The 19,011-nt window shown below is 40.5% G+C and overlaps 1 protein-coding gene across 6 annotated transcripts in view; it reads right to left on the bottom strand.

The window, feature by feature from the left end:
• The window catches only part of hmcn1 (hemicentin 1), a 118,166-nt gene that overhangs the window by 15,387 nt on the left and 83,768 nt on the right, over nt 1-19,011 (bottom strand). For 2 of the 6 annotated variants that reach the window (XM_086088473.1, XM_086088477.1), the window contains exons 46-82: nt 18,772-18,939; nt 17,958-18,071; nt 17,787-17,873; nt 17,067-17,258; nt 16,813-16,986; nt 16,549-16,662; nt 15,048-15,193; nt 14,824-14,974; nt 14,383-14,580; nt 14,190-14,315; nt 13,927-14,111; nt 12,640-12,736; nt 12,409-12,570; nt 12,198-12,311; nt 11,896-12,098; nt 11,193-11,274; nt 10,977-11,108; nt 10,679-10,828; nt 10,431-10,590; nt 10,214-10,338; nt 9,943-10,126; nt 7,640-7,737; nt 7,294-7,572; nt 7,024-7,220; nt 6,854-6,935; nt 6,626-6,762; nt 6,392-6,533; nt 4,752-4,896; nt 4,520-4,647; nt 4,274-4,430; nt 3,727-3,848; nt 3,450-3,614; nt 2,801-2,908; nt 2,583-2,720; nt 2,363-2,497; nt 381-650; nt 99-289 (exon numbers count right to left, since the gene is read on the bottom strand). In XM_086088473.1, the coding sequence (XP_085944599.1) occupies nt 99-289; nt 381-650; nt 2,363-2,497; nt 2,583-2,720; nt 2,801-2,908; nt 3,450-3,614; nt 3,727-3,848; nt 4,274-4,430; nt 4,520-4,647; nt 4,752-4,896; nt 6,392-6,533; nt 6,626-6,762; nt 6,854-6,935; nt 7,024-7,220; nt 7,294-7,572; nt 7,640-7,737; nt 9,943-10,126; nt 10,214-10,338; nt 10,431-10,590; nt 10,679-10,828; nt 10,977-11,108; nt 11,193-11,274; nt 11,896-12,098; nt 12,198-12,311; nt 12,409-12,570; nt 12,640-12,736; nt 13,927-14,111; nt 14,190-14,315; nt 14,383-14,580; nt 14,824-14,974; nt 15,048-15,193; nt 16,549-16,662; nt 16,813-16,986; nt 17,067-17,258; nt 17,787-17,873; nt 17,958-18,071; nt 18,772-18,939 (5,558 nt within the window). The remainder of the gene's footprint in view (nt 1-98; nt 290-380; nt 651-2,362; nt 2,498-2,582; nt 2,721-2,800; nt 2,909-3,449; nt 3,615-3,726; nt 3,849-4,273; nt 4,431-4,519; nt 4,648-4,751; nt 4,897-6,391; nt 6,534-6,625; nt 6,763-6,853; nt 6,936-7,023; nt 7,221-7,293; nt 7,573-7,639; nt 7,738-9,942; nt 10,127-10,213; nt 10,339-10,430; nt 10,591-10,678; nt 10,829-10,976; nt 11,109-11,192; nt 11,275-11,895; nt 12,099-12,197; nt 12,312-12,408; nt 12,571-12,639; nt 12,737-13,926; nt 14,112-14,189; nt 14,316-14,382; nt 14,581-14,823; nt 14,975-15,047; nt 15,194-16,548; nt 16,663-16,812; nt 16,987-17,066; nt 17,259-17,786; nt 17,874-17,957; nt 18,072-18,771; nt 18,940-19,011) is intronic. The other 4 variants (XM_086088474.1, XM_086088478.1, XM_086088476.1 and 1 more) reach the window with 3 other exon arrangements.

Here is a 19,011-nt window from a genome sequence, read left to right as displayed (position 1 = left end):
TTGATGAAAAAGGAGGGAGAATATCATTTTTCACATGAGAAAATTAACAACACACCTAATATACATACGTACAATGAAGACAGAGTTATAGTCCTCACCTGAGCCGTATCAATAACCAGCTCCCCAGAGGGCAAAATGGTGTACTCCCCTGTTCCCACTCCTAACAGAACACCGTCTTTCTCCCAGGATAGGGTTGGTTGTGGGACACCATTCGCCACACATGCTAGTTGGGCCTGATTACTTTCCACCACAACTACTTCCTGTTTGAAGTCAAGAATAGAGGGGGGGACTGCAAAGGGGACATTTATTAATGGTGATTCGTTTAAAATAATAGTTGAAAATAAGCTAACAGTGAGCGGCTTATATTTATGAAAACTCACTCTGCACAGTCAAGCTCATCTTCAGGCTGCTGGTTCCCGCAGAATTGGCAGCGGTGCAAGTGTATCTTCCCGTATCGCCCGGCTGGATGAACGCGATCTGTAGGGAGCCTGAAGCGAGCACCCGCTGACGTACAGATTCCCCCAGGGGCTGCCCGTCTTTGTGCCATGTGATAGAAGGGGGAGGGACGCCATCCGATTGACACTGGAGAGTCACAGAGGAGTCCACAGGGGCCAGGTATTTTTGGATTTCGGAGCGGATGGCTGGAGGTACTGGGGAGGATAATGATAATATCAGATGTGCGTATAGCAGGGTTATTATAGTTTTGGAAATGTCATGTTATTTAGTTTATATTTTGGTTTGAGTTCTGTTTTTTAAATTTAGTTCATTTTAATTAGTTTTTTATTTATTTAAAAAATGGTTAGTTGTAGTTAGTTTCAGTATTATCATGTTTCGGTTCTGTGGGGGTTGGATTTTCATTTGTTATGGGCGTTCTTGTTGTTTTTGTCTGTGGTTGGTGTTTTTTGTCTCGTGTTCCTGGTTTTTACACTACGTCGACGTGTGTGTGTCTTCCCTTCGCCAGGTGTGTCTCATTAGTGTTGGTGTATTTAGGCCCCGTCCACATGAAAGCCCGTTTCAATGTATCCACACAAGTTTCTTACCATTTAGGCCGTTCGTCCACACGAAGCTTGAAACCGATCACTTTTGAAACCGGGCTCCAGAGTGGAAAGATTTCAATACGCGTCCGTCTGGACACCTTATGCAGGATACTCCTCCAGTGATGACGTAATGGTTGCAACTCGATGACGACGCATTGTCGAAGTTTGATGACATGCTCCAATTCTCGCGTGACTGCGCGCAAACCGTCAGTCAATGGTGAATAGCCGTGTCGTAGTCGTTTTGCGCAGCCTCCTAACCTTGCTTATGCTTGTACTTGAATCACCCGCCATTGCCACTTCTCCTGTGTTTGTCTTCGTCATGTTGTTTCGATACATGCAAAGCCATGTTTGTTCTGTAAATTGCATTGTTTGTCTTCTTCGCTGATTATTCTTCTACGCTTTCCGTTAACTCCCTGTGGCTGCGCTAAAGCGCCACTCCAGACTTGGCATATAAATTACAGCCGTTAAACGTCCTCAGCATCTTCTTTTGGACACACCAAGTCTTGAAACACTTCTGTGTGTACGAGATTTTTTGAGGAACAAAGCCGGCTTTGCTTCCGTCTGGACGGGGCCTCAGTCTGTTGTGTTTGTCCAGTCAGTGTGGTTGCATTGTCTATGTTATGTGTGGAAGTTTGTGTGTCAAGTCATCGCCACAGCTAAGTAGCCATAGCCACTCCAAGGCAAGTCAAGTCAAATCAGGTCCTGTCACATCACGCTCGTTCCAGTCATGGCGACCAGTCCACTCACATCCCGTCCAGTCATGGTGACCAGTCTACTCCCGTCCCATAATATGAAATATTTAAAAACAAAGTAGGCAACAAGTGTGGAAAATAATTGTACAATATATTTTGGTTGTAAGTCAGCAACTCAATGCCCCAACATCTGACTTTAAGTTTATTCTCTGTTGACACACTTTCAATTTACTAACATTTTACGTTCATGTCTGAAGGAGCACAAATTGGGCCTTTTTTCCCCCCCTCTTTTTTCCAACTGAGAAAAGAGCTAACTAGCTAGCCGCCAGGCTTCCTATTCTGTCTCCCTCTGTTGGTCATTGTTATTTTTTCGGACAGGTTGTGACTGAAGACAAATTGTGTGTTTTTACATACTTGACCAATACATTTGATTCTGATGTGTTGTTTGTCTCTGTATGTTGTTTTATCTCCATAATTATTGCAGTATTGCATTATTTGTCTCTGTATTTGTTATTTACACAAGTCACTCTTCTATTTCCCCCCACAGTTAAATGAATAAATAAATAAATAAATGCATACACACATGAGTTTACAAAGAACTTACGTGAAGTTACCTGACTAGAGCTTACTTACCTTGTACTCTGAGTTTGGTCTTGCCCAAAGCAGTACCCGCTGGGTTTTGAGCCACACATATATAAGTTCCAGAATTGGACACGGACGCCTTGGTGATCTGAAGATTTCCGTTAGGCAGCACTGTGAAACTTCCACCTATCAGAAAACATGAGTCATTTCTTTACCAAGTGACCACACGTGATTAATGAGAGACACACGCATAGGCAAGGTGGTGGCGGACCTGTGGTGTGTATGTTGATGCCCTCCTTCTGCCAAGTGATTGTCGGCCTTGGTGAGCCTGTGGCCTCGCAGGGCAGCACGATGGGATTATTGAGGATCACCTCCAGGGTGGATGGGTGGGAATGAATCACAGGAAGCTCTAGGAAAATAGATGGGAGAGATGAACATTTTATATCGTGATAAGATGTAAGCAAAGCTAATATGCTCAAAACATCTTACCCTGTACAGTGAGCTGCACGTGGCGATGAGTAACGCCTGCAGCATTCTGAGCTGTGCATGAATATCGTCCTGCATGACTGAGCTCAGCTGAGCTAATTTCTACTTGACCTGAACACAGTGCAATATACCAATTCAGTCTGATTAATAATTGCTATAGATTCACCATATATATCCATATAAGGGGAAATATTAACTTTTTTACTGCCAAACGTTATCCAAAAAGACAACTCCAGCCGAGCATTTTCACTCATTTTTCAAGGCAAACAGAATATTGTGTGCTACGTCTACGTAAACATGGTGGATACCATATGAAAGATTAGATTCTATTCTCTCATTAGAAAAAAAGTATAATTCTACCTTATTGCATTCTTTAGTAATCACTATTTGAAAATAGGTCATTTGAGTGACACCAAGCTATAATGGAAAAAATAAAGAAAAAACAAGCTTTTTGTGAAAATATACATTATTCTGCACAACAGTGACTTTGACACTTGTATTGTTTGTTTAGTGACGCTGGCCATAGGTAGTGGGTGTTTTCCCCCCCCCCAGCTCATTCATGAAACTAGAGCTGCCCAAGACATTGCGCTACTCATTGGGATTTCAAAGAGTTAAGGCAAATGCATACCAACAAAACCATTACATCACTGACCTGTGTGCAAGATCCTGTATCCTTGCCCCTGCTTGAGCATCTTGATACCATCTTTGCTCCAATGAATTGTGGGATCAGGGACGCCTGAGGCAGTACAGGCAATGACCACTGGGGACAATCTAGTTATAACGAGGTCTGTGGGTTCATCAGCTATTGATGGAGGGACTAGAAAGACAACAGCAGTTAAACACTCAATTGAAATGAGATCTACTTTAAATTCACCCAACAATATTGTACAGACGCTAATAAACAACAATGGAGTTATGATGTCACTCACCTTGGACAGTGAGATTGATGGATCTGGCATCTTCTCCTGCCTCATTAGAGACAACACACTCATATAGAGCTGTGTCCTCCACTGTGGGTGCTATCACTACCAGAGAACCCGATGAGAGCAACCTACAAATGTCAAAAACAGGAAGTATATTTGGCATTTACAATTTTTTTTCTTTGAACCTATCTGTGGTTATTCTCTGAAAAACTCCCCTATTCACTGAAAGCCCTGCCTAATTTAACAGTATAGCAGTGTCTCAAGAAACTATTGCATGTTAAAAGTTAATTAAGGGGCTTAATATAGTGTTTTGTCACCATCTGGTGGATGCTTTGGGGAATTACAAAATAATTGTTTTTAGGGGGCTGTCAATGACAGATAGTTTTCAGTCCTTATCCCTTCCGAATAGCAGGAGGGAAAAGCATAATCACATAATATAGTATGTAAAATATTCTTTGTTGTTGTTTTTTGTTGTTGTTGTTGTTGAAAGACTGGCCTGAGTTATGAGGTATCCTGGATAATAAAACAGAGAGGTAGAAAAACCTGAACCAACCTGTACATATTCTGGTTCTGGTCAGTATTGATTGCTCGTCCGTTTTTCATCCAGATCACAGAAGGCTTGGGTATGCCACTGGCCTCACAAGCGAGGGTGGTCTGAACGTTGACTGTAACCGTCACATTGGTGCGTCCATCAAGAATAGAAGGAGGTACTGAAAAAACAGAGCGAACAAAAAAACATTTCTTTTTTTTTGTTAATTTACTGGCTTATTCATGATGTGTTTGCATGTTTATTTCACACCATATACTTCAAGGTCAACTCTCTTGCGTTGCGTCCCAGCCGAGTTTGTTGCCATACACAAATAGCGGCCGGTGTCGGTCACCTGGGCAGAGTGGATGTGTAACGAGCCATCATCCATAAACGTGTACCTGCACGGACATGAATGAAAAGGGAGCCAATTATGATAAGCATTCCTAGAAAATGCAAAAATGACCACTTGAAGGATAGTTTTGGAGTTAAAGTTTTTCTGTACCTGGGGTTCTCTCCAGCCAAAATAGCTCCGTGTTTCCTCCATGTGACCCGAGGTGCTGGTAGACCGCTTACAATACACTCAAGCACAGCTGGATTATTAATATGAACAGATGTTGTCTGAGGGCCGTCTTTGATTGTTGGGGGCACTGAAGGGACAAATTGTTATTTTTTTCAAAGTCGTATCATAGTTTCTTTCAATCATTCTTCTACTAATTCAACACATCACACGTAATTCGTGGTGGCAAAAGGCAAAGTATTTTCAGAGTAAATTAACCCTTAAATGTCATTTAACCAAGGCTAGGGTGACCAGACGTCCTGGCTAAACCAGACGTCACGGTTTCTCCAGCCCCATTGATTTGTCCCACTATTAGGCAGGTCCTGTCGTGGCTTCTCGTTTTTTCTATTTTTTTTTAATTTTATTCCAGTCATCAAGCCAACTGTTTAGGTCATGTGCATGTCAATCACAGAGCTGTCATAGCGATTCATACGATAAACCAATTAAAAAGTCATACAGGAACTAGAACTACTTCCTGCTTTTGTGTCTAAGAATTACGGGAAATCTAGTCCTGCTCGCTTAATGCTATGGTCGCCAGTTAGACCTAACGCCAGCAGAATTTTTACGGCATCATATTTCCAATGTTACAATGCGGGACCGCGAGGTAACTGGCACAGCCAGCTTCCAATCCGGGACCGAGCAAAGAAGGTGGATAACGATGAGTGCATTGGGTTATTTACAGCTGTTGAGCTGTCTTCCAAGGTATATTTAGCATTAGCTAAAGTAATAACACAACCACATTGAGTAGCACAGTGGTTCTCAACCCCGGTCCTTGAGCACCGCTATCCAGCTTGTTTTCCATGTCTCCCTCAGCCAAAACAGCTGAGGATCGTTATCAGGCTTCATGCAGAGCTGGATGATTGATTAGCTGATCGTTTGAAACACCTGTGTTGGCTGTTGGGGACATGGAAAAGAGGCTGGATAGGGGTACTTGAGGACCGGGGTTGAGAACCACTGGAGTAGCGATTTAATTTGTTTGGAAAAAAGAGAGCAATATTTACTTGAAAAAACTGTAAAGTGTTTTCTCAAATATTCTAAGTAACTTTTTACAAGGAGAGTTTTTAGTGTGTTTTACGAGTTTATTAAAATAAAATAAAAAAGCTATGTGAGCGTTCAGGAACAAAGTCATGACCTTCAGCTTGGGTGACAGCCACTCTACCACCTTAGCCATGCCACTACTTCCGTATGTTAGTGTATTGCTGGAGTCAGGTGGAATTCTCGTACCTCCAAGTGACCGGTTTTGGTGTCATTTTGGACACACCAGCAATGCAGTATAGTGGCAAACAGCAAGAGTGTGATGGCTCAGGTGGTAGAATAACTGTCTTCCAACCTGAAGGTCATGAGTTCGTTCCTCAACGCTTACATAGCTTTTATTTTTTACTTTTAATGAAGTAGTAAAATGTACTCAAAATTCCCCTTGTAAGATTTGCTTAGAATTTCTGAGAGAAAAAAACTATAGTTTTTTTCAAGTAAATATCACTCTTTTTTACAGTGTGAGAATTTATTGTATATTTGATTTCAAGCGAAATTGTAGTCTTCTGTTTTTAATTTGGAAAATCTGAATGGGAATGAATAACTACTTTTACCATTGACAATCAGGTTAAACTGGCGTGTGGTCTTGCCAACGATGTTACTGGCCACGCAGGTATACTGAGCCCTGTCACTCAGCCCGGCCATGTTGATTTGTAGGTAGCGGCCCTCTGAGAGAACACGCACACGTGCAGACACCTGCACATTGGTCAAAAGTCATTAACACACATAATTCAGGAGACGTCATGGCAACAAATTGAAAAACTATATATATATTTGATTATCTTTACCAGCAATGGTTGGCCATCTTTGAGCCATCTTAGAGTTGGTGGTGGAACAGCATCAGACTTACATTCCAGAGTCACCTGACTGTTCTGCAGCACTGATACATCATGAGGAGAACTCTCCCCTGCAATGTTAGGGGGAACTGATACAAAAGAAAACCAAAGCTTGAAACATTTTACAGCCCAAATGAAGGGTGAGGGTACCATCATTTACACTGTATCCTTTTTACTCACCATGCACTCGCACTAAGAATTCTTTGTCATCATCGCCTGCTGGACTGTTGGCTAAGCAGCTGTATCTGCCAGTATCCTCCAACTGAATTAACATTTGAACATGTCTTATGTTATTAAACAGAACGTATTATGAGTAGTTTAGACTGACGCAAGCAGATGGAATTTGTGACCTGTGCTGAGGCCACGCGGAGCACTTTTCCTGCTTGAAGTAGTCGCAGGCTGTCTGTTTGTGGGAGCGGACGTCCATCCTTCAGCCATGTCAAGGAGGGTGGAGGAATTCCCGAGGCCTCACATTGAAGCTCCAGTGCATTATTAACCACCACAGAAACGTCTGCTGGTATACCAGATCCCTTGATTTGTGGAGGTTCTGAAAAGACAAGTTAAGCACAATCACCACCACAAATAGAGATGTTAAAGGTGCTGCTATTATTTCCACATACCAAGAACTTTCAAGTTAAAGTGACGGCTTGCTTGACCAGCTGTGTTGCTAGCGATACAGGTGTAGTGTCCTGTGTCTCTGACTTGAGCCTGGAGGAACTGCAGCGTAGTATTTTGGCTCAGTAGTCTCAGTTGGCTGTCATATGAGAGTTGTACCCCCTCTTTGAGCCAGTCGACAGATGGGGTTGGGGCTCCATCCGCGAAACACAGCAGAGAAGCCAGGTTTCCTCGAACTACAGTCACATCCTCTGTGCTCCCAGCTCCATCCAAGACTGGGGGGACTGAGACAAAAAAAGTGTTAATAGAATCAAACAATGCACTGTAAGACTGTAAAACATTATCACGCACCATTCACATGTAGGTTGTAATGTCTGTTGTCAACTCCTGCTCTATTTGATGCGACACAGGTGTAGGATCCACCATCAGACACTTGGGTGCGTGTAATCCTGGTTGACACAACAACATGTAAGAACACTGATAGTTTGAACTTTTGCAGAAAATCACAGATAGGCCTCACACTGTTCCAAGAACAATGTGGCATTTAGTAAAGTACCAGTTGATGTTTGTATGACCGCTCCACATAATATTCATACATCTATGTCATGATTGAGAAAAATTGCATGTTTTTGTCATTGTACAATATTATACAATTTAAAATACCATTCTACCTTCCTAATTTCTTTTGATTCACCAAAATATTCATACTTTTTTTTTTGGGGGGGATGGGCGAGTACCGATAGCAAGTATTAGTATCGGGCCAATATTTCCGTATCGGCCTTATTTCAAGATATCGGTACTCACGATTGTGGCCAATACTAGTATTGGCTGCCCCCTTGTGGCCGTTTTATGATCAGGAACTAGAAATGAGGAGAACAAAAAAAATATTTAAAATGATCTGTCTTTTTTTTTTTTTAAGAAATGTTATGTATGAAAAGTACTAGTGGTATCAGTAATTGGTATCAGTTTTGGTGACTAGTGTCGGTCTGCAAAAAAGCGGTATCAAACATTCCTACTTTTGACTGACTAATTGTTGGCCCCTGTGTTCCTAAGTCCATTTGATTGCAACTTGCAGATATGAATTTGCATTAAAAATACAAATGACTTCCTAAAGGTCATGAGACTGGAGTTTGGGTTCACACAATGATGCAGTTGTATCTAAGGCATGCCAAATTGGATTTATATGAATTGGCTAGGTATGTTCGATACCAGGACTGATGTATGAGAACTCAACTTTTGAGCAGTCACTAACACCAATACCACTAATGCTTTTGATACATAAAATAAAAAAAATAAAAACAATGACAGATGATTTTAAAGAAAGACATATATCCCAATACTGCGATTGGCTGGCAACCAGTTCAGGGTTGCCCGTAGTCAGCACCCCCGCGACCCTTGTGAGGAATAAGCGGTCACGAAAATGGATGGATGGAAGTATCCCAACATAGCATTATCCTTCAAATTGCATGAAAATAATGGCAATTTGCTATTCTTCTTATTTCTAATTTCTAGTTCCTGATCGTAAAATGGCCACAAGAGAGCAACCCATACTTGTATTGGCTGCGATACCTTGAAATAAGGCTGGGTGTCGGCCCGATACGACACCTTGTCATCCCTAGAATTGGCACAAAATAGTTCACCAATTTGCACAGTTGTTGCACGTTTAGGTTATTTGGCACTGTAAAAAAAAAAAAAGGAAAAAAAAGTAATATTTTCACTCAGAAATTCAAAGTAAATATTACAAGGAGAGTTTTGAGTACATTTTACTAGCTACAAGCTTCAAGTAGCCCTGAATAAAGAGTGCAGTTTAAGGCGTGCCGCCATGTCGGGTGGACTTAAACGTTTGACTCCGCCCACACGGATTTTTCAAAATAGTTTAAACAATTGTTTTTCCAACTAAATTAGCAAATTTAATGGTGCGCTGTCTTATGACGTAAAGTTTTATTTTTTTTTAACACATGGAGCATTACAAACACTCAACCCTCAGTCAGCCAGGGCGGAGCTAACTAAACGGTTTGAGGAAGAGGCAGAAGTGCAGTACTACATGTCCCAAGCAGATAGCGCATTCCTGGATGGTTGAGGTTAGTTGGGTTTTGGTCAGTTTTTAATTTCGTTGTTCAATAAAGTGTTCAAACAATACTGTAATCATGATGTGGTAGGGTTATGGTTATGGTTATAAGATGGCACACAAAGCAGCCAGGGCAATAGTTTAACAACAAAGAAAGAAGAAGGTGCTTCAAGGACGAAAATCCGTGTGGGTGGAGTCAGACGTTTAGGTCACCTGACTCTTGCCACTCTTGTTGTTTACCACTATACTGCATTTCTGGTGTGTCCAAAATTAGACCAAAACCGGTCTCTTGGAGGTACGAGGATTCCACCTGACACCAGCAAATTGCACACATGGAAAAAGCGGCATGACTCCTGTTGTGGTGGTAGGTGGTGGTTGACTCAACGCTTACAAAGCGTTCTTTTTTTTTTAAAATAAACTGGTAAAATGTACAAAACATTTTTACTCAAAACACTCCTTGTAGAGTGGGAGAAAAAACGTTGCTGTTTTTTAAAGTAAATATTGCTTTTTTATATAGTGATATAGCACTTTAAATAGCGGATGCCCAGGGCTGCCATTCTGAATGCAGCCATGTCCACAGACTTACCGGAGCACCTGGCCAGCGGAGAGGAGACGAATGTGTGAAGACACAGGAAGGGGAAGGCCATTTCTCAACCAATTAAGCTGAGGTGGAGGAGATCCTGTTGCCACACACTCGATGTTGACTGAGTTGTCGAGGACTGTGGTCAATTCCTCGACTTTTTGAATGTTGCCCTCAATCACAGGAGGCACTGCAGGAGTAAGTGGAGATCAAGGTGATCAACAGGAGAGCAAGTACATTTGGATGAAGTAACATTTGATTTTTGTATTTGACCAACCATATATATTCAAATTGAATATCCTGTCTTCTTCTCCCGCACTGTTGAAGGCTACACAGGTGTACTTGCCACTGTCAGAGGTGTGGGTAGCAGTCACAGTGAGAATGCTGCCATCTGGACTGATCCTAAGCAACCCCACATCAACATCATAAGCTTAGCATAGCAGCGATTTCCATACACGATTGGGCATATTTTTTTCTGGCATGTAGTGATGTACCTGAAGTCCTTATTCCCTACATTATTGATGACTTCTCCATCTTTTAACCACTGGATGGTTGGCGTTGGCAATCCCTGGACATGACATGCCAGCTGTATGCTTTCATTTAGCAGGACCCCGATCTCATTGGGTAACTCTGAATCGATGATACTAGGGGGGACTTAAGAGATTACTATTAGTTTTAGGTTAAGTCAAGTGTATGCACACAAGAAATACATGTAACACTTCACGTTCAAGCTCCTAGCTACCTTGTATGGTGAGGTGGTATTTTTTCTGCGCTTTGCCTAACACATTGGAGGCCAAGCAAGTATAAGTGCCACTGTCAGACATCTGTGACCGTGCAATCTGAAGCTTGTTTCCTCCAGAGAAGATGTGCATCTCCAAAGAAACTGAGCTCTCTAAACAAATCACAGTCATTTAATCAATGACAATGTCATTCAAAGTTTTTTTTTTTAAAACAACTTAAAAGCTTGTTTAAACATGAACCTGCTTATTCACAAAAAGACAAAACAAGGTCCCTGTATTTCTTCGCAGGGACATGTTTACCTATTGGTTGTCCATTCTTCAGCCACGTGAGATTGGGAGGAGGAATCCCAGTAGCATCACATGCAAAGGTAACTGGGTTACTGATGGTTTCCACAACCTTTTCCTCAGCTGGGCCATCAATACGAGGAGGAACTATAAGTGACAGCAAAATAAGTATTTACGGGAGAATATGCCCCCTAGTGCATATCAAATAAATGATCAGCTGAACCTGAATACCATAAACATTCAGATGGAAGTTCTTGTCCATCTGACCAGCAACGTTAGTGGCCTTGCACACATATTGTCCAGTATCAGAAACCTGAAAATAAAATGACAATTAGGAAAATGTAAAAATTAAGATACTAATGCAATTATAATGATCTTTTTATATATTAATTTTAAAAGTGAAGTCAACCCAAACAGTTTCATTACAATATGTTTTATGTGCTCCCACCAGAAACGCGGCATGCGTTTGTGGAATATGAATTAAATGACAAAATCCACCCTCCAGGAGGCGGACATTTTACCACTTGCTGTCAACTGAAAATGACATCACAGTTGCTCAGAGCTCAAGCAACGACCAATCATGACTCACCTGTTTTCTGAGTTTGGTAATGTGACACTTGCAAGCTCATCGCAGTGACATGAGCCCTGAGCAACTGTGATGTAATTTTCAGTCGACAGCAAGTGGTAAAATGGCACCCCTCTGAAATGGATAAAAATGGGTGGCTTTTGCTGCTTAACTCATATTCCACAAATACCATATTTAGACTAGAGGGGCATCATGCAACATATTATTGTAAACTGAAAAATATATTTGTAGCATAACAAATTGAAGGTTTCCCAACAGGAAGATGCTTCAGCAAAAAAACGGGTAAAATAAATTTGCACAAATGATTAAAGGTGTTCAAAACTACAAATGAACAAAAAAAAGTCTCACCTCTGAGACTCTGATCTGAAGCATCTGTCCCCCAGTCAGAATGTGCAAGTTGACAGACTCTGTCACCATCCTTCCATTCTTGTACCAGGTGATGGTGGGAGGAGGTACTGCATTGGCTTGACACTCCAGAGTCACTGACTCACCCGCAAGCACATTCACAACCACGGGAGAATCCCCATTTTTATCCCGGATACTGGGAGGAACTGAGAGGCCAAGGAGAGTGGAGCATTTTTACTCACATTTGATGCTTTGTTTCTTACAATCAGTGTACATACAGTACTGTACATATAGGGATGACTAACCAAAAACTGTGAGGTACATGCTCTTGTAAGCCTCTCCTGCTGCATTCATGGCAAAACAACTGTACTTTCCACCATCTGATACTTTGGCTTTCAGGATTTGTAAAGTACGACCACCTGCAGGCACAAATTAAGATGCTGAACATTAAGAATCCATGCAATTAACTATTACAGACAAGTGTAGCATTTCTCCATGACATGAAATTTAACATACCCGGCATGATGAGTGCATTAGTGTTGGCCTGAATTGGACCCCTGTCATTTAACCAACTCAAGGTAGGAGAGGGGAAACCAATGGCTTCACATGACAGGGACACAAAGTTGTTCACCACGACTGTCACATTCTCATGGTTCAGGCCTAAAATTGTAGGAGGGACTAAAAAAGGAAAGATTGAGTTACAAAACTAATGGAAGACATTCACATTTGACATATTCTTTGTCTTACCATGCACATTGAGATTAAAAGATTTTTCAACACTTCCAGCCACATTGTCGGCCACGCACACGTAGCGTCCTGTGTCAGACACTTGAGCTGTCAACACCTGATGGTTCATACACAGAACGCATGGTATTAGATGGAAGCATTAATTAGATGACGACATTTACAAATAAAATTTGTAAACCCGATTTTTGTTGAGTTCGGTTTGACAGCTGTATTTACCAAATTTTTGGGTGCGGAATCCCCAAAAATATCTCAGTTTTTCTGTATCACGTTTTTTATATATATACTATAGATCTCTGTTTTCTGAAAAAGAATATAAAAATGTTGTACTGTTTATTTACTTAAAAAGAACATGGCTACTCTTAATTCCTACTATGCAAAATTTCTGTTTGCATGTATTGATAGTACTGACTTATTGGGAGCTGCACACACCTCTCACTTGTGACAGCACAAATGGGTTGCCATGTAGCTGTAGATGAGTCCAATCGTATAATCAGCTCTCCTTACTAGTCTTACTACAGCTAATCAGTAGAATTTTGCTCATCTGGAGGGTAAGCTGTGGAGAAAAAAACTTGACGTGCTAGACAAAAACTGACTGTAATTTTGTAATCAACATGCCAATTTTTATTTTAATCAGCATAAAAATCTAACTCAACAGAATAATAATAAAAAAGTTTTCAGTATTATTACTAGGTATTGTAATTAATCGCATGACTAAAATAGTTAACTCATAATTAATCGCAAATTTTATATCTGGTCTAAATGTACAATGAAAAGTTTTCATACTCTTGTTAACATAAAAGTGGGGGGAAATGTTAAACTAAGAAATATGGCTGCATCTTTTAGTCATTGATACAGTAATTTCATAATTCATAATATTGAGTTAAAATGAAAAAGATGTACTGTACTGCAAAAAAACGAGTGTGACATTGATTTGCGTTGACATCATTTTTCTGCCATTAGATGGCACAATTGCATTTGTAAAACGTTGGTGACAGTACAGTGCATTTTTCTTTTCATAATAAGAGCTAGCTAATCTTTACATGAAGTAGCTTGTGAAAATACAACTTGACCCCAGTCTCCACAAACCTATGCATTATTATTACATTTATTACTGCTAAATTTATTACTGCATTGCGACAGGATTTCCCCGAGTAGGCCTACAGTAAGGGGCAGTCATTAATCGCGCGTTGAAGGAACTTTAAATTAACTCGAATATTAACGCACTAATTTTGTCACCCCTAATTATTACCATCATTAGATATACAGCAACATTCACGGACATGCTACCTGAAGTGTTCTGCCATTAGACAGAATCCTATGAGGTCCATCAGGGCTGACTGGCTCACTGTCCTTAAACCAGGTGATCTTGGGGGTGGGGTTTCCATCCACGTGGCACTCCAACAAAGTTGTTTTATTGGCCAAGACTGTGACCTCATCAGGTAACTCGTGTATACCTCGTATAGTGGGGGGCACTGATATAGCACACACACAAACAGTAGTTTCAAAATACTGAATCCAGTCCAAACTCACATACTACAAACTGTACTCACATAATACTCTGACATCATACTGAATCGAATCTTCTCCTGCTTCATTAACAGCCACACATGTGTATCTGCCCGAGTCCTCCGCCTGAGTCCTGGGGATCTGTAACACTCTTCCTCCTGAGTAAAGCACTGACATGTTGGCATGAACTCGCTCGTTCTTTTGTTCCGCTCTTTCTTTCTGTGGTTTCTGCCTCACCTGGCATGATCAGAATGTTGTCATTGGAGGTCAAGGGTTGGCCATCTTTGTACCAAGTGAGTGTAGGAGGGGGTACAGCATTGGTCTCACAATATAAAGAGATTGGATTATTGAGTATCACATCACGAGCATCTACTCCAAAGCCGGACGAGGATAATGTATCGCCAGATCCGGCGGGTCTGTTGAAACTGGGGGGAACTGAGGAAAAAGGTGAAAAACAGAAACATTTACTGTATATCTTTTCAAAGAAATTGTGCAAGTGTGGTATTTCAATCATGGAATAGTTTCAGAATTAACAATGACGTATCTAGTTTCACGAGATTGAATGTATGCTTTAGAATCTGATAGCAAAAAAATTAATAATGCTATACAGCTATGATATAAAACCCAAAAAATTCACTGTTGGTCTCAGGCACATTATCATTAGTCGACCCAGTTCACCTTGTATATTTACATCAAAGTCCTTCTCGTCCTCTCCAGCTACATTAGTGGCTATGCAAGTGTAACGGCCAGTGTCGGACACCTGAGCATGTCTGATCTGAACAATCCGACCGTTAGCTGTGATGGACACGTGCTCATCTGCCCGCAGAATCTATAAAGTCAGAGAAAATAAGTTAATTTACAGACATACAGTAAATCCATACAGTCAAAAGGAGATTGTGTACCTTTCCGTCCATGTACCACTGCAATGCTGGGGTAGGAAAGGCCTGAGCCGCACACTCCAGGGTGAGTGTGTTGTTGACCTTGACCTTGACTTCTTTAGGGGCAAGTCCTTCACCTGGGATATCATTTTTATCTATTTGTGGGGGAACTGGGGTCAACAAAGAGAAAGAAAATTACAGAGTATTTAATTAAATGAGGTGTGAGACAGTTTTAATAAAAAAGGTACACTGTAAAAAAAAAACACACTGTAAAAAACAGTGAATTTCTGTAAAATTGTACATAAAAAACGGTAAATACAAAAACAATTAAGCATTGTGTAATTTAATATTAATATGTTGTAAAACTTTTAACCAAACACAACTTTTGATTTGACAGTAAGAAAATGTTAAAAAGGATCACATTTTTGGGGAGAATTCACAAATTAAACACAGATCAACTGTAAAAAACAAAAACAAAACAACAACAACATTGGGATACAGTTAAAATTACATCATAGTAGTGTTAGAATAACACTTTTTGTCAGTAAGTTCTTTGGTACATTTTGTTTATGCCAAAAGGAACATGCATTTTAAACACAAATGGAAAGAAGAAATTGAAATGGAATTGTCACAAAATGATTGGTTAAATATATGTGTAAATATGGCAACCACTTCAAGTTCTGGTCAGTGGAAGGAATTTATTTGGGAAATTAAAATACCATGCGCAGGAACTTCAGAGTAAAAATGCCAAATATGGCAAATGTTGGAGTATATCAGTAGCTCATTTTCATATTTTCTGGGAGTGTACAAAAATCAACTCATGGGGCTAAGGTCGGAAGGGGACTTAGAGTATTTTATTTGGGTAACATTCCAACCGAGATAAGGAAAGAAGACAGGTACCTGCTACAAATGTTACAGGCTGCAAAAGAAGGCCATTACGCGGAAATGATTGAAGGAGGAACCACCGACCATAGCAGAATGGATGGACATTATGCAAGATCTTTACACAATGGAGCAGCTAACTTTCTCTCTCAGACATTGCACTTTGAAATGTAAAAAATATTGGAAGAAATGGAAATGTTTTGTAATCATTTAAGTTGTGAACACTATAGACCAGGAGTTGTAAATCGGATTATATTGCTGGATCCCCCCCCCCCCCGTTTTGTTTTGTTTTGTGTGTGTGTGTGGGGGGGGGGGGTGTTAAGTCGGTCTCTTAATTGTTGTTATTTGCACTTTGCCACAAACTTGACACAAGCACAACACAAAGTAAAAAAAAAAAAGAAACATGCATTTTACAAAGTCATATTACAGATAAGAATATTTAGATATACAGTAAAACCATGTGAACATAAAGGTTAAACTAAATGTATTATATTCATGTAAAATTTTAAAAAGTTGTTTACTGTATTTTTTACAGAATTTCTCTGGCAACCACAAGCTGGCAGTTTTTTTTTGCATAAAAACTACAGGTTTCAATTATTATTATTTTTTTACAGTGTACAATGTACTCCTGGCATGAACTCACCATATACTTTGACATCATAGTGCTTAAGTGTCTCTCCAGCCTCATTAGTGGCAACACAAGTGTACCGCCCTGCATCCTCTTCTTTTGCATTAAGAATCTGCAGGGTTCGGCCACCTGGGAAAGGACAAATAAAGAAACTTCAGAATGTGAATGTGTACAATGTTCAGGTTATTTAACAATTTTTAAGAATACATTACTAGAATCAAAGGTAGTGAAGTGGCCAGATGTGAAGTTACCCTTGGAAGACTGAAAGGTAGACTTAACCTGGAAGAACTCTGACGTTATGGCTGGACTCGAACAATATGCCATCTTTGAGCCAGGTGATCAATGCAGGAGGATACGACTGAACTTCACACACCAGTGAGGTGGGGCTACTCAAGGTAACCGTCACCTCTTCTGCCAAGCCATCCAGTCCTGACCCAGCAATGGTGGGAGAAACTGGCGAGAATAGAAGAAAGAACATGGCAACATTTTAATTCAGTAACTGACTGATCCTCTGCGGATTCCTGTCTATGTACCCAGGACATTGAGGTTAAAATGGCGGCTGCGATCCCCTGCGTTGTTCGATGCAAGGCAGCTGTATCTGCCAGTGTCGGCCACTTGCACGGCAGAAATTATGAGGAAACGGCCATGAGACAGGACACTGTGGCGTCTGTCAGGAAGTAATTGTTTCCCATCCTTTAGCCATGTAATTTCTGGAATGGGGTTACCTAACAAACAAGTAACACAGAGTATTAGACAGTGTTGGGATGTATAAGGTGTCTCAAAAAAGTTTCAGAACTGCTGTGACAAAAGATATGTTCCAAACCCAAACTAAACTATAAGATATTTTCCACTTCAATGTGGGCCAAATGATTAACCAGCAAATGATCCTGTGAATTTTGCTTCGTTCAGTGCGTGCGAAGAGGCTAGAGTTGTGCCAGGACGCCCTGAGCATCCCGCAGCTCCTCGCCGAGAAGAATGTTGCCACTCTGAAGCAACCTCCCTTGCACCAGACCTGACTCTGCGTGATTTTTTTTCTCTTTCTAAAAAGGGTTGACAAGGAGACCCATTTTGAACAGGATGATATCAAGATGGCCGTTACGATGCAAATAATCCCAGAAGAATCCTTCCAGGGCTGCATGAAATTGAGCAGAAAAGGGTGAGAAAGGCGCCAGCGAGATGGGAAATTTTAAGTTTTTAGTTTGGATTTGAAATGCATCTTTTCAGACACAAATTTTAAATATAATGTGCTTTACCTGAGGCCTCACAGGTCAGAGTAATATTGTGCCTCTCCTTCACTTTTGTGTCCGTAACACTTCCTTCATCAACAATACTTGGTGGAACTGGTTGTGATGAGTTAAAAATGTGTTTAAAAATCATTCATGTCTCCATATGAACAAAAAGTAGTCAGACTACTATTCATTTACCAAGGATGTTAAGGTCAAAATTTTTCTTTTCCTCTCCAGCACTGTTGGATGCGATGCAGGTGTACCTCCCAGCGTCCTCAACTACAGCATGCATTAGACGCAGGCTACGCCCACCTAGACGATAAACACATTAAACTTAATTAGGATTATTTGTCAACCAGCAATGATTAGACATTTCTCACTTAAATTATTCAAACCCAAAAACGTATAAAAAGTTTTTAATACTTTGTCCTTCACTCCCAAAAACTTATTTATATGTTTCTTAAAAATAATAATAATAATTATGCTAGAGAATACAGAAGGCTTCTGACATGAAGCGGCAAAAGCAATGGTAGTTATTACAAAAAAGGCCAGCAGGTAGCAACAGAGTATAAGAGATCAGCCAGGGCCATGTCGCAACAAGCTCTTTTTCCCAGTGTTTTCAACAGGTTTGTGATAATAATGATGAAACATAGCTATATTCTAATGCTAATTGCTGCAAAACGGAAACAGATAGAAATATATATTTTTCCCTGATGAAAAAAGACTCTAATCTTTCTTTTGGTAGGTTCCATGTTTTTATTGCTATAGAAGAGAATATTCTGTGTGACTTGCAAAATCCGACAAAATCCAGCAAAACAGCCGGGAGCGAAGGGGCTTGCGTCAGTGAAAATGGCTGAGAGTGAATTCATAAATGATATACAATATCTTAATATTTTAGTCTGTTCAAAATAAATCTTCTAGAAATTGGGCGGTTGAGCTTTTAGCTGTAAAAACAATCATTGACTTCTATGATAAGGTTCAAGACTACATTACATTACGAAATGAAGTGTACCTGAGAGAACACGAACAGAACTGGTCCCTCTGATTGCTCGACCATCCTTCAGCCAGGTGATGGCAGGAAGAGGAATACCTGAAGCCTCACAGCTCAGAGCCACGGGGTTCTTCACAACAACACTGACATTTTCTGGGAACCGAACTTCACCAATGATAGTTGGAGGGACTGGAAAAAGCAAAGTAAAAAAGTCAACAAAAGCACACTGCAATTAGACGACACAAATAGGGCTTACTTCAT

The sequence above is a fragment of the Leptonotus elevatus genome, chromosome 11, assembly GCF_054856555.1.
Source record: "Leptonotus elevatus isolate MCC_2025b chromosome 11, RoL_Lele_1.0, whole genome shotgun sequence".
Lineage (NCBI taxonomy): Eukaryota > Metazoa > Chordata > Actinopteri > Syngnathiformes > Syngnathidae > Leptonotus > Leptonotus elevatus.
The sequence above is the reverse complement of the archived record's forward strand: the minus strand, read 5'-3'. Positions and strand labels throughout refer to the sequence as shown.